This window comes from Leptopilina heterotoma, unplaced genomic scaffold (genome assembly GCF_015476425.1).
Source record: "Leptopilina heterotoma isolate Lh14 unplaced genomic scaffold, ASM1547642v1 Lhet_10, whole genome shotgun sequence".
NCBI classification, from domain to species: Eukaryota; Metazoa; Arthropoda; class Insecta; order Hymenoptera; family Figitidae; genus Leptopilina; species Leptopilina heterotoma.
This window is the reverse complement of record NW_025110813.1, coordinates 58,046-73,709: the sequence shown is the minus strand read 5'-3', so window position 1 is coordinate 73,709 and position 15,664 is coordinate 58,046. Positions and strand designations below refer to the sequence as shown.

Sequence of the window (15,664 nt, the reverse complement as noted above, 5' to 3'; positions counted from 1 at the left end):
TGTGTTTCTTTACAAGTAACTATACATTATTATCGAAACCAGAATTCCGGAACTGAATGTTTTCTTTTTTTCTTTTGGTCTCGAAAAATCTGGTTTACTTGCAATGCTAATTTTTCCATGGGAGATAACGAAATTGTTCTGCATTGAATAGCCTTTGATTCCCGTCGATTGATTTAAAAGATAAGCAAACCTTTATGTAGAGTTTTCAAATAACTTACGTTTCTCCCTCTCTCTGTTCTTCTCTCACTCTCTCTCGCTCTTTCTCCTTCTGTCAAATGCTTTACTAAAGGTTCTTTAAATTTTTAACGAATTTCTCTTAAAAGTTGGAGCAAAACTCTGAATTAAATATGTTTTTTCGATTTCTGTATAGAGATTTTTTTAGAACTATTTTTATTCGTTCCCAGTCGAAAAATTTTTGTAGGATTTTACTAGAATGATTCCATAGAATGATTTTACATGAAATCTAGTGAACATTCTGTAGAATTTCATATTCATTAAAAAGGATTCCTTTGGCATTAGAAATTTCACTATATAAATTTTACTGTAGCACCAAGAAATAAAAAAAAATTAAAAAATATTTTAACGTTTCTGCACTGTAAAAAAATTATTTGATTCAAATAACCCAAATAAATATTTACTTGAATCAAATAATATTTATTGGAGCCAATTAAATGGTATTTGAACCAATAATTTCAGTGTTTGAAGCAAATACCATTTAATTGACTCCAATAAATATTATTTGATTCAATTAAATATTTAATTGATAATAGTCAAGTAATCGGTTATTTGGATCAAATAGATTTTTTTCAGTGTAAATATAAATAAATTTTTGTATCAACAAGAAATAAAAATATTAATAAAGAAGAGTATAAATAAATAAACAAAATTTTTCTCTATGTTGCTGTAAAATATTGATGCAATTTTGATAGTATTGCTGCAAGTTTTGGACACTGTGGGAAAAATGTCACTAACTTCCTCAAGAAGTATGAAAATTGAAAAAACTGCTTTTAAAACAAAGATAGGAAATAGTTGCGAAAATGTAATATTTACAATTTTTTACGATAAAATATTACATCCGGAAAGGGTTGAAACAATTTCGCCATGCGGGATTTTAAAGAAATGTAATTCACATAAAGCCAAAGTACATTTGACATCCTGAGAAATCATTAATTCATAAACTTCTTTAGTTACAGTTGGATGACCACATGTTCTACATATAACATACCCACGTAGATCATTTTATGCATCGAGAGTATCGATTATATGGACCTTACGTAATTTTTACGCGTATTGATAAATACTTTCTTGGCTATTCTTCTGCCAGATTTGATATATTATACACAGCATATGTGTGTTTATTTTATTGTTTAATAACACAACATAAGAAAATATTATTTTTATTTCTGCAACTGCTTGTAATTATTTTTACTGATTTTTACTTCTGCAACTGCTTATAATGATTTCTATACGTTTTTAAGTATATGTATATTTTATGTTAAACAATCAAATACTGAAGTTAATTCAAATAGCATAATTGATGGCTAAAACAATTACGAACAATTTTACATCTACTTCCCCAATTGATATATATATATACATAAAAGTAAATTTTTTAATGTTGACTTATGTTTAGACTTTCGCTATTCTATAGATAAACTTATTGCTGTTCATAAAAATTTTTTTTCCGTTTAGAAAAGCTTGAAAAGTTTGTTATGAAGAAACAAAGTCTGTCAATCATTTGTTTATTAATATAATTAGGAAAATCAACTCAAGAAATTTTTCAACGAGTACTATAAGCACACGTATAAGTGAAATTTTTAGTGCAAAAGAAATTTTTTTAATTGTCGTCAGAAGTAACAATTCCTTTCTTACAGAGAATAGAAAAAATCGCAACAATTTTCAGAATGAAGCAAAGTCTGCAAAATTATTTGTTTATCAATATTAAAGAAACTTAATTCAACAAATTCTGCTTCAATAAACTAAAGTGTATTTTTTTACTTTTTACACCTCCCCGCCTTGATACCATTGCGTTAAATACAATTTTATAGATTTTTGAACCCACTCCCCCTAAATTGATTACGTAGTTTATGGATAGCCCCTTAAGCACAAAATTTAGTGCCTGTATAAAAATTAAAAAATTATTCTTTTCGAAATAAATAATTGTAACTTTATTTTTTTTTTAATATTGAAGTTTTATGATTGTTGTCGACAATAAATGTGGACGTCCGCATGAAAAGGGACCACTTTGGCACTATTGGACTTATCTATATGGGCGAATTTCTGACAAAATTTGGAAAATTTTGAGTGGTCTTACAACCTTTTTGGTGAAAAATTCGATGAGTTACAGAATTTTAAAGTTTGGAGTATCAAATACGTCATTTCGAGAAAAACGAAATCAAAGATTGTAATATGAATATCTGTGGTTCTTCTAGGAAGTTATTCAGATAATAGTTGTTTTAAGACTAGTACACCCTTAAGATGGAAAATCAATAGGTTTCGAATTTTTCCCTCCCTTCGTTTTGAAACAATGAAAAAATAACAGATTTCCGACAAAGTGGTCCCTTTTCATTTTTTTTTCTAACAACGAAATAAAATACTTAGAGTGTCAATAAATTAATAAAAACTGCATGAATCGACGTGGTAGACCCTGTAGATTAAGAAAAAAGGATAAAAAAAATTTCGATATTTTTCTTCAAAATTAGTAAATTGCGAATATCTCGGAATTTAGAACCGACAAAGTGGTCCCTTTTCATGCGGACGTCCACAAATATCAGCATAAACTATAACTATATTAAAATATTATAAATATATAAATAATTAAATACAATTATAACAATTTTTATTGTAATTATAAAAATTATTATATAATTATAAACACAATGATGATATTGCCTTTTATAATACGTGTATAATATTATATGAACATTGTTGTAATTCTTTGTATTTTACATGTGATGAGTCGTGGTTTTTAAATACAGAAATAATACACGTAAATAAATATTTACACGCAGGTATAGCTAAAACATTTACTGGAAGTGGTAAATATTTTACTAAAGCAGCGATAGTTGGATAGTTATTTTAGTGAATGTTTCAGCTGTCCTAAGTAAATTTTACTTCTTCCTTGTAACTAAGATTAAATAAATAATAAATTATAACTATTATATTCTTTCGAGAATCAAAAATGAAAATTTTTTTTTCGAAAATAAATATTAAGTCTAGAATGTTTGGAAATTGGAAATATTTCTTTTGAAAAATGGTAAATTTCTATCTACATTCAAATATTTTTTCGATAAAGTCCTCTGTTATTTTGTATTAAAATAAGAGATATTGGTAAATAATTTAGTAATTTACATTATCACAAGTCAATGAGAAAACTGATAAAAATAATTATCTAATACTTAGTAAGAAAATGAAAATTCATTTTACTCTCTAAATGAACTCACTAAATGATGTAGCAAAAAATCGTCCAGTAATTAAATTTAGTAAAATTTTTAATAATTTTTAGTGACAAAAATATTTGGATCCAAGATCCTGTTTGGACCCAACTTTTTTATTTTATAATAATTACAAAATCGGTTCCAACAAAAAGCAAATACTAATTTTTATTATTGAATTTAACGCTATTTTATTAGGTAGTTGACAGTTTCTGTACTATTTCTTGTAGTGAAAAAAGACTGAAATTAGTTTATTATTCTTTTTATACTATTCATTTTTTTACTATTTTTTTAGTAACTAAAGTTTGTTTAAATTTTAGTTAATTTTAATTAGTGAACGATTTTTAACAATATTTGTAACTAATTTTGTTTACTATTTTTTAATTATTTTTTTGTGAAAAATGACTGAAATTAGTAAAGTTGTTTACTAATTTTAATTATTGAACGACTTTTGACAATTTCTGTTCAATATTTTTACTATTTTTTAAAAATAAAAAATGACAGAAATTAGTAAAAAAATTTCGTCTTTAAGCAGTGACTAAAAATTAGTGGACGATTTTTTACTAATTCAGATTCAGAGAGTATGAAAATAAAAAATTCGAAAAGATTTTAATTTAAATAAATCATCCATTGTAGGATATCTTATATAAGAACTGAAGTAGTTATTAACCTTTGAGGAATTCATGAAATAATAACTGATTTTGAGAAATTCTTCTTCTTCTTTGTTGTCCGTTTAGGGAAAAATTGGCTTTTAAGTTTCATTTTCAACGTCTCTTTCGCTTGACGGCAAATCTGTAGGTGGTTCCGTGGGCCATTTGCCCGCTGTAGCCGCAGGATCAATTTCCGGAGCGGTCGTGATAACAATTGGTTTTATGAGCTCAACACTCGGCTTCTTATTATTATTTGAAATTTTGTCTTTTTCCTTTTCTCCATTGATATCCGTTTGCGGTTTACCTAACATTTCTTCAATAACACTTGAAATTCCCGACTGAGGAAGTGCATCTGGTTTTGGTGGTTTCAATTCCATATCCGGCATTTGCATTTCAAATTGACATTGACGACCGGAAAAGCCAAGTAGACAAATGCATCTAATTAAACAGAAAAGAATTTTTGTGTTTGTTTATTTTTATTGCTTATTTTATTTTTATTATCTCATGTAAAATTCACACTTTTGCTCAGTGTTTTTTTTTTTTATTATTTTTTCATTTTTTAAAAATTTCTTTTAACTACATTTAAAAATTTATATTTTTACTGAAATATGTTCTAGAATACTATGTTTAGAACTGTTTGAAAAGTTAGGAAAAATTACCCAAAAATTAATAAAACTTCCACTAAATTTTGAAAAATATACTAAATTTTTTTATTGATGTGATATTTAATTAATGTTATATTTTTGCTATTGTAACAAAACTGCTTTCTTGTTTCAGAATCATTTCAGAAGCATTGTCATAAAGTTAATTACACTAATAATTTCCTAATAAATAATAAATTAAAAAATTTTAAAGTAAATTTAGGAAAAAAATCCCAAATTCTGTTGAAAAATTTTCCCTAAAAAGTCTTAGGGAATATTCAACAATTTATTAGGGAAATTTTTTTCCTGAAACTTGTGGGGAATATTAACAAAAAGTATAGTGTCTTTTGCGCCAACAGACTTTTTGGGAATTTTCCCCGAAAAAATTTTTACTGTGTAGGAATTAATACTCTTTTAAACTTGTTACAATTTTTCTGAATTTATAATGTAACATAACATTGTCCTAGAATTGCTACTGTTTTTTCTACCCTAAGAGGGTAATTTCTACCCACACCTGTTCCTCACTAGTTCCAGAACATGTTTCTCTTTAATCTAAATCAGTTATTACAGAATTTTTTCCGCAACTTTATACACAATGTGCGCATAAAGAATGATTTCTTCTCACGCAAATTTTCCCTTCTGTTAATATTTCTTGAGATGAAAAAAAATTCCATTATCTCTTTCATTATTCATTTCTGAAATTCGTAATTTTTTTGCCATAAATAAAATTACGATTCATTCATAATTTGCGACTAAAAGAAATATACTTAGTTGAAATGATTTTGCAAAGAGAAGAAAAAATAAATTTTTTTTTGGAAGACTTTGAGTGACAATGTGAGAAGATAAAATTAATCACCTGTAATTGCCATCTTCTTTCGTCATGCTGATGCAGGTGCCATTGTTTTTGCACAGGTCATCATGTTGCTCGCAGTAGGTGAGTTTTTCTTCGCAAAGGTCCCCTGTCCAGCCTGGCTGACATCTGCATTCCCACGGCCTTTTGCAGGTACCATGAACGCAGCCAGGATAAGGAACGCACTCTGTGCAATTCGGACCCGTCCAGCCTACTCGACACCTACAAGTTCCTGGCCTCCGACAACCGCCGTGTTCTCGACTACAACCTTGAGCACATACCGCTGCGAAAAAAGAAGGGGGAGGAAAAAAAGAAAAATTAAATATTTCCAATTTTATGGCATCATTATATCGATATGATGCGTTTTTTTCCTCTTCTTCCTTTGCTTTAAATACAAGTCTTCTGAAATTTATTAGCTTAGCGCTCTCCTTTAATTAAATCATAAAATTTCCTTTTATCCTTGCTGAAAATGTTTATTGCTTCTCTATCGTTTGAGGAATTGTAAAATTCTCATTAACGTCTTTAGAAATTGTTGCTTGTACTTAGAGCATGTTATTTAAATGGAATATTTGCAGTAAAGTGCTGTATATAATATAATAAAGAGATTGGTAAATGGACCTACAAGCATTTAATGCATAGTTTAACCATTTTTTCTTTTGTGAGGGTATTTCTATACTGGATTTAAATCTTTTCTTATTTTAGTATAAAATTAAAATTATCATTCAGTACTAAAAGTATAGAGTTAAAATTATCATTCTGTACTTAAAGTATAGAATTAAAATTATTATTATTATTATGTACTAAAAGTATAAGGGCATATCTCTGGAACCTTTAACTTTTACGTTCCTCTGATAGTCTATAAACTTGAATTTATTAGTCTAAAATAACTATTTATTTTTAGTAAAATCTTAGCTGACTTTGGCTTCTGCTTTTAGTTAAAAAAACAATTAAATATTACTGAAAAATAACTCATTATTTATTAGTAAAAAAAATAACTAAGAAGATAGTTATATTAGACTAATTAAAATTGTCACCAGAAATTTTAGTCCTTTTGACGTAAACTAAAAATGAATTTAACTTGAGGAGTTTATTCTTGCCACGCTGTTGTCACACTCGGTCAATTTGACTTAAATTTTAACGTCATGTCATTTTCAATAATAAATAAATATTTATTTTATTGAAATCAAACAATAATCCTTCGAAAATAAAATAATTATTTAGAGAAGATAGTACCGAGACGCATGAATATTCACAAAAGCTTATTTGACGTAATAGTCGTTTGACATAAAACCATATTTAACATAAATTTAATTGGACATAAAATCTACATGCCATAAAATGTTGCATTTGACATAAAATTTATTTAATAAATTTAATTTGACATAAAACTCATTTAGCATAATTCCCATTTGACCTTTTCATTTTTAAAATAAAAATCAATTGACATAAGTATCATTTAACATAAAAATCAATCGACATGAATTCCAATTGACATAAGTTTCTTTCAACATAAAATTCATTTCATATATCATTCTGAAATTGGCATAAAAAAATAAACCATCTTTTTGCAAATTTTATATTACAAAAGTGCCTTAAAATTATTTGACTCTATAGGCGAATAAAAGAAGTTAAATTAGTGAAATTTATATCTCTAAACACCTCAAATAATAATTTTCGACGCTAAATGTCGACGCCAACTTAAGAGACCTCATTTGACATAAAGTTCATTTGAAATAAAAGTATTTAACATAATTTTTATGATTTGACATAAAATCTACTTGATATACATTTCATTTGACATAAAAATTTTGTCACAAATTTTAAAAGTAACCAATCAGATAATACTAAGAAAATTTTTATTGGACAATTTTAAAATTCGGGCCTTTATTTTTATGTCTAATGATATTTTTGTCAAATAAATTTTATGTTAAATGAATTTTATATCAATAAACTATTATTTCAATAATAGAATTTCGGGAATAATCATGCGTCTCGGTGCCATTCAACATTTTGCAGGTTGTCACAGATCAGGGATTTTATGGAAAAGTGTGAGAAAGTAAAAATTGATCAGGAAAATCCGGGAAAAATCAGGGAATTTTTATAAAAAGTACAATTTCTAGAATTGAAAAAACAAAATTTCTAATTTTCCTTAAGGAAATGTTGCTATTTTGTTGGTTCCTTTTTTAAAGGGGGATTAAATGTGGATTGTAAAAAGAAGTAGTAATAACAATGAGGAGCTAATCGGAGTGTGATGTGACAGCTGTGAGAAAAGCTTGCGCAATGTTTGTCTTTGAAATGGAGGGATTGAAGTGTAGAAAATGATGTATCACATTTTCTGTGTAAATATGATTTTTATCTTTTACGTGCTCTCGAAACACATGACTCAGTTGATATGAATGAATATTAAAGGACCCTTACGAGTTTGACACAAGAGTCCTGTCCATCCTGGATCACAGCGACATTCGAGAGGTCCTTGACAACTTCCATGAACGCATCCCGGCAAAACGGCGCACTGTTTACATTTTGGACCCTGCCAACCGAGTCTGCATCTGTTGCATTCGAATTTTTCAGGGTGAAGAGAAAAATTGCTTTTTTCAATAACGGTTGAATTTTTTTTTAATCCTTAAAATAGCGGTGCTTTTGACTCTTGCATTCTCATCATTAATGAGATGGTGTTTCAAATGAAAACTGATTGTTTAATTAATTTTTTGATTTATTAGTAATTATCCATGTGGAAAGGTTTTCAGAAAATTTTCGGAAGTAACTTCCGGGGTGCAGTTTTGTTATTTGAATTTGATTTTTACTTTGACTCCCAATTTTGACTTTGACATTGATTTTTGTAATTTGACTTTGACTTTCGATTCAATTTCTACTTCAACATTGAATTTTTGACTATATAACTTTGACTTTAGATTCGATTTTGACTTTAACTTTAACTCTGACTTTTACTTTCACTTAGATTTTGATTTTGACTTTCGATTGGATTTTGATTTTTACATTGATTATTTGACTTTAACTTTGATTTTCGATTCGATTTTGACTTTGACATTAACTTTTTGATTTTAGGTTTGACTTTCGATTCAATTTCTTTTTCGACATTGACTTTTTAACTATAACTTTGACTTTAGATTCAATTTTGACTCACACTTTCACTTTCACTTAGACTTTTACTTTGATTTTGACTTTGACTTTGACATAAACTTCTTGACTTTAACTTTGACTTGCAATTCAATTTCTCCTTTGACATTGATTTTTTGATTATAACTTTGACTTTTGATTTGATTTTGACTTAAATCATTTTAAGTCGAAGTAAAGGTTAAAGTGAGAGTGAAAGTTAAAGTCAAGAAATCAATGTCAAAATAGAAATCGAAGTGAGAGTCAAATTTATAATCAAGGTGAAGGTCAATGTCAAAGTAAAAATCAAGTCGAAAGTCAAAGTCAAATTAAAAACTGTCCCCCGTAAGTAGTTTTCGAAAGAAATCCAGAAATTCTATAGAAAATTTACAACATGATAAATGATAATGATAAATTACCAAGATGAATAATTGTTGACTGAATTATTGAGTTCTTACTGACAAGATTAAAATTTAAAAAGTATAATACATATAATTTTAATTTGTTATCGAGTTAATTTCTGCATTTTGAAATCTTGGGTCAATATTGGCTCAATGTTGACATACTAAAACAAGCTAATTGTTGAAATACTTGAAATAATTCTTTTTTAATGATCACTATGGTTCTAAGGAATAAAATTTAATAACGTTGAATATCTCACTTGCACTCGCCAGGTCTGTCACAATATCCTTGGCTAGGATTACAATCAGAAGCGCAAGCGGGCTCGTTACAAAATAATCCCTTCCATCCAGGGTCGCAAGCGCACTCAAAGCTCACATTACATCTGCAAACAAGATTTTTATCTACAGTAATCCCCATGGAGTGAAATTAATGGAAATTTTTTTTCAATCAGATATAAAATTAATATTCTAATAACACAAAGTGAATGACAATTTTTTGCATGTCCAGATTCGTATATGTATAATTATATCAAACTAAATACATATGTACGCACTAGAATTGGGACGCACCGATCATCTTCGGTGAAAGCAAACTTATATGTGTAAAAATACCGTTGAGAATAATGTATTTCGTTAATAGAGTATATAATACAATTGCCGTATGAACCGTTATAAATGACAATTATTATTATTATTGTACTAGAAATTAACTACACTCGTCATTTGCAGAAATTTTTTTTTTTTGAAATTATGAATTACAATTTTTATTATTTCTTAATTAGGATCAAAAGAAATTAATAAATACTCTCTAAATTATTTGAATCAGTTAAAATTTTAACTTATTTTAATCAGTGAGTGACTTTTTGCTTTTCCTATATGGAAGATGAGTATAATATTCAAGAAGAGTTTCATAATTTGTAATTTTTTACATTTATTAAAATAATAAAGATTGAAATTTTTTTTGCCGGAAAAGATTACATCTCAATTTCCAAAGAAAAAAAAATAAAAAACTGCCTTTAATGACTCAATATGTATGTATAATATATATAGAGAATTTTAATTCGAGAGGAAGGAGAAAAATGAAAGATCAAGATAAACGAAGTCTACCTGCCATGTTGACAGCCAGGAAGAGCGACACATTTACCGCAGGTATCACCATAGAATCCCAATTTACAGCGGCATTCACCGGGCCTTCGACAGTAACCTTGAATAGGGTCGCATCCCTTTCGACATAATGGAACGTCACAGAGATCCCCGGTCCATCCTGATATCGACAAATTGATCGAATTAAGTTGTATGGACAGAATCGCGATCCATTTTCTTCAAACACGAGAGTTAGGTCCAATTCACCTTGACTTACCCGGTAGACACTTGACTTCCCCGGCTTCATCGCAAACATAGTGTGAATTTGGAAGTTGTGTTGCTGGTAGTTCACATGCCTGCTTCTTCCACTTTGGCACGTATCTGTGAAAAATCGTTTTTATATTTGCAATATTTATGAATCATTTATTTTGTTTATAATTATGAGGTCTAAAAGTTTACTTATAATTTGGAAAGTTTCTTCTAAGGCGATAATGATTTTTAGACATCTATAGAGGTGATTAGTAACGAAACTATAATTATTTATGTAATTTGGTACCATTTGATACTTTTTAGAAATGTTTAGCACTATTTAGAACTGTTTGGCGCTATTTTGTATTATTTAGAATCATTTGGATCTATATGGCACAATTTGGGGCCGTTTGGTACTATTTAATACTATTTGGCACTATTTAAAATAATTTGATACTGCTTAGGACTATTGTGTACTATTTGGAATCATTTTAGACCATTTGGTACGTTTTTCTACCATTTGGTACTATTTAGGACTATTTAGAACTATTTAGTACCATTTAGAATTGTTTGGCAGTATTTTGTACAGTTTGGAATCATTTGTATCTACTTGACAAAATTTGGTACTATTTAGGACTATTTGGCACTATTTTGTACTATTTGGAATCATTTTAGACCATTTAGTTCGTTTTTGTACCTTTTGGTACTATTTAGGACTATTTGTCAATATTAAAAATTATTTGATTCTGTCTAGGACTATTTTGTACTATTTTGAATCAATTTAGGCCATTTGGTACGATTTCGTACCGTTTGATACTATTTAGGACTATTCGGTACCAATTTGTACTTTTTATAATCGTTTGGTACTACTTGGCGCCATGTGGTATTATTTCAAACAATTTGGTACTTCTTGGAACAATTGGGTACTATTTATTACTATTTAACACTATTTAGCACTATTCAGCACATACAACATGGAATTCTTTGGTACTATACTTGACATTTGGCATTTTTTGTACATATTTTCTTTTCAGTATTTTTGGTACTTGTGGTATTTTTGGTAAATTTGTTCATTTTAAACTATCTTTTCTGTCCTTAATCTTCTCAATATTTCTAGTATTACTTTAATTGTTGGTACTTTTGATATTTTTGTACCAATTTTCACTAATTTTACACTTATTAATATTATGTGACACTTTCTCTTATTTATTCTCTTTTGATAATTTTTGAACTTCTACGCTTCTTACTATTTTTGATCATTGTGCTACTTTTGGTGCCACTTGAATTTTTAATGCTTCCGGCTTTTTTTGCACATTTTACTGTATTTTGGTACCGTTAGTATTTTTGTGAGTATTTTCATCTGTAAGCGATTTGAGTTGGAATTATAATTATTAGTAATACTATAATAATACTAATACTAGTACCAAAGTGCAAAATTTCTATTAGTAAGAAAAAAAATACTTAAAATGCTCATGTCAAGAGCAGAAGAATAACTTACTACAAAATAGAGTACTGAGAGTACAAGAAAGTAGGAAATGGACCAAAAATACTAAGAAGTTGTAAAATAACGGTAAAAGAATACCAAATTTATCAAATTACCAGAAATACTGGAAAATATGAAATTAAAAAACATACTAGAAGAGGTGACAAAAATCCTTAGGTTTGAAAAGTAGCAAAGGTGTAAAAAATACCAAAAGTAGAAAAAATAATAATAGACAAATTGCAAAAATATCCAAAATATCAGAATACAAAAGGTCCCAAAAATACCAAAGGTATAATAAATAACTGTTGAAAAATAGCAAAGGTGATAAAAATACGAAATGTAGAAAAAATAACAAAATCGCAAAGATAATCGAAGATTGAAGAAATAAAAAAAGTAGAAAAATAATACAGCTTCCAAAAATACCAAAGTCACCAAAAAATAACAACAACAAAAAAGTAGAAAAGGTGTCTAAAATGATTAAAAAACTATAAAGATATAAAAAGATAAGCAAAGTAGAATGATAATAAAGATGACAAATATATAAAAAAAAACACCACAGAACTAAAGTACCAAAGTACGAAAAGATTTGAAATCAAAAAATCTTTAAAACATTGGTTGCACTTGTAATCCCGTTGAGCACATCAAATTTGTCACTAGCCAATCTTTCACTTGACGGATTAGGGTAATTGTGGGGTGATTGTTACCATTTCTTTCTCATATTTAATGAGGGTGTTAAAATATAGAAAACAAAAATCAAAGATGATTTAGTCCAGGAAGATTCTTTCAAGTACCTGGGACCTGCAGCAAATCCAATGGGCAGAAGTGTCAAACCCAAGACAGATGTGAAACTAGCTAAGCCTCCATTGTTCACCGGTGCTGTTTCGCGAGCACCGATTAAAAAGCTGATGTACACAAGAAACGGAATCATCTTAACTTGACTTCCCAGTCAAGACTGAGGAAGAAGAAAAGTTCAAGACCAAGCCTGAATAACGGAATCATCTTTCAGGTCATGACACACTTTTCTGTTCAGACTATACGCGCTTTATCTATATAGTAAAACATTGGCTGAATATTGTTTGTCACTTCCACTCGAATGTTTTTTCGAACTCTTCTATATAGGAGTTCAATGTACGCTGCCGCTCAGCAATTTAGCGTACATAGATATGATCGAGAAGGAAGTCTTTTCGCGAGAACAAACAGTTAACAATGGGAAATTTTTATTGCGTTTCTTTTGTATTTTCAGGCGTTTTGTTGTAAATTCTTTGTTGGACAATTATTTTGATTTTGATTATTAGGTAGATTATGATTTTTCGTTTGAAGAAAGGGTAAGGTATTTATTAGCATACAGGTAGAGGAATAAAGGTTGAAATGAGGGTTATACGAAAAAGTGTTGTAACAACAGTTACAATAATTAGATAACAATACTGTAACAACATTTATAAAAAATTTGTGAATATCTTGTTATCGTAATGCTGTATTGCAGTAAAAATCTATGTGAAATAACATCGTTTTGACACAGTTACGTAACAGTTGTGTAATAGTTACTTAGGTGAAAAATGTTGGTAACAGTTTGTAACAGTTACAAAAAAATAGTCTACAAGTTGCACAAGAAAAAGGAATTACGTAAAAATACAGTAACAAAATAATTATACACAATTTGTGACTAAATTGTTACCTTAAAATTTAGTCACTGTGAAATAACATTGTTTTGGTACAGTTGCGTAATAATTATGTTACAGTTAAGTAATAGAAAAATGTAGATAACAGTTTGTAAGAAGTAACAAAAAATATGTAACTTACAAGTTGTACTTGGAAATTAAATTACTTAAAAATATTGTAACAAAATAATTATACAATTATACAACAGCTGTAGTTTGTAACTGCACAATGTATAATAATTAACTAGCAAATAACTTTTTATTTAAATTATTAAATGAAAGGGAGCATGACAGAAGGGGTCAAGCGACAATTTAAAGAAAAACTGAGAAATTAGTTTTTTAATATTGAATTGACGAATTGAATATATAGGAAAAAGTTTGGATCAAAAAAATTTTTTGTTTTCAAGAAAATTGTGAATTAAATGCTTATTTTCAAAGCAAGTTTTACCTAAATTTTCAAATTCAAACTATAATCATCAGGAATATACACAAATTAACATAAGAATAATATTCAATTTTTTTTTAATTACACTAAGAATGAAACTATTCCTAAATGAACATAAAATTTGCAAGCAAAATTGAATATATTTTTAAGGATATAAAAGAAACAATATTTTTAACATTTTTAACCAATTCATATTAGTATAGATTTCTTTTGCTTTTTAATTGAATTGTGAAAATTCAAGATATTTTGTGATTCTAATTTTTATTAAAAACGAATTTATAAAAATGCAATTTAGGAGAAAATTAATAGTAGGTAATTATTAAAATTATTAACTTGTAATTATTATTTAAATTGTTATTCTTAAAAATAATTGGCTTCTAAAGTAAATTTTTATTTGCAAATGATAATTTGCTTCTAAGATAATAATTTATAACCAAAAAATAATTTGTCTTATATTATTTAATTATATATGGGATTATATATGTAAATTATTTAGTTCTACTTATTTAAACAAAATCGAAAATACATAATTGGCTCATATTATTTAACAAATCTGATAAGTTTGGTAATTTCAATGAAAGATGAGCATTTTGGAACCGTTCTAAGAATTTTTGATTTCTTAAAATATAATCCTACAAATGAGATGAAAATTTGACAGGTAGACAGGTTATAACTTAGAAAAAGAAGTTTTTGTATATTAGTGTATATTATACACTAGAAAAAAGTTTTTTTATTCAAATTACCGATCACTTGTCTATTGTCAAGTAGAGTAGAACGGGGTGAAAAAGCCACATTTTTACATTTGACGCTATAAAATCTGAATTTAAAATTTTTTTCTCATATTTCCAATTGGCATTGAAAGTTTAGTTATTAACCTTGAATATTCTAAACAGAAATATTTTTTATCCCATGAAAGGACTAAATTATAAGAGTCTTACGAAAGCTCTGCAAGTGGCTTTTTTGTACCATCTGGTGAGGGGAAAAAGCCACCTCGCGATTTTAGCAAAATATGTTATTAATTTTGGTATTTTTATAGTTTTTCTTTATTTATATGACAAATAATCTTATTTTTAAAATATTTTAATAAATTTTAAAGAGCTTTTAGAAAGGAAAATTTAACTATTTTTTCGTCGTGTTTAATTAATTTTATTAAGTAAACACGCGAAAATTTTGTAAAATTAGAAGGTTAATAGTTTAAGTAGAAAACAAATGAATTTCACATAATATTCAATGGATTTTTGTCCCTGGCTTTTTTAACCCCAAGACCAGTTTTTCTAAAAGCTATAATAAATTTTAAATTTAGTTCAATTTCCAAAAATTAACATTGTATACGTTTTGAGTATAGTTTTCTCTTTATGTACAAACATTTACTTTTATTACCCGTTCACTTAAACAGGTTGTAATATGTTCGAAAAGTTCATCGAAATGTTTTGCGCAGAGCAACTCAAAAATTAAAATCACAATAAAAACTATATTACTATATAGTTACAACTTCCAAACTAAAATCAAAAGTTGCATATTACCCAATAGTATATTTATTCTAAATGGCTGATGAATCGGTTTAACAGTTTTTAAATAAAAGTCAAATGACTTTTTCACCCCGTTCTACTCTAAATATTTACTTGAATCAATTATTTAATTATTAATTATTTATTA

The 15,664-nt window shown here is 27.7% G+C and overlaps 1 protein-coding gene across 1 annotated transcript; it reads right to left on the bottom strand.

Annotated features, from left to right (window-relative positions):
• Positions 1–3,908: 3,908 nt before the first annotated feature.
• On the bottom strand, positions 3,909–12,873 carry LOC122498222 (delta-like protein C). The gene is made up of 7 exons (XM_043605860.1): positions 12,697–12,873; positions 10,451–10,554; positions 10,198–10,354; positions 9,351–9,473; positions 7,994–8,124; positions 5,582–5,858; positions 3,909–4,522 (listed from the first exon to the last, which is right to left on the bottom strand). The coding sequence occupies exons 1-7, from the start codon at positions 12,831–12,833 to the stop codon at positions 4,186–4,188; spliced, it is 1,266 nt and encodes a 421-aa protein (XP_043461795.1). The 5' UTR covers positions 12,834–12,873; the 3' UTR covers positions 3,909–4,185.
• Positions 12,874–15,664: the final 2,791 nt, after the last annotated feature.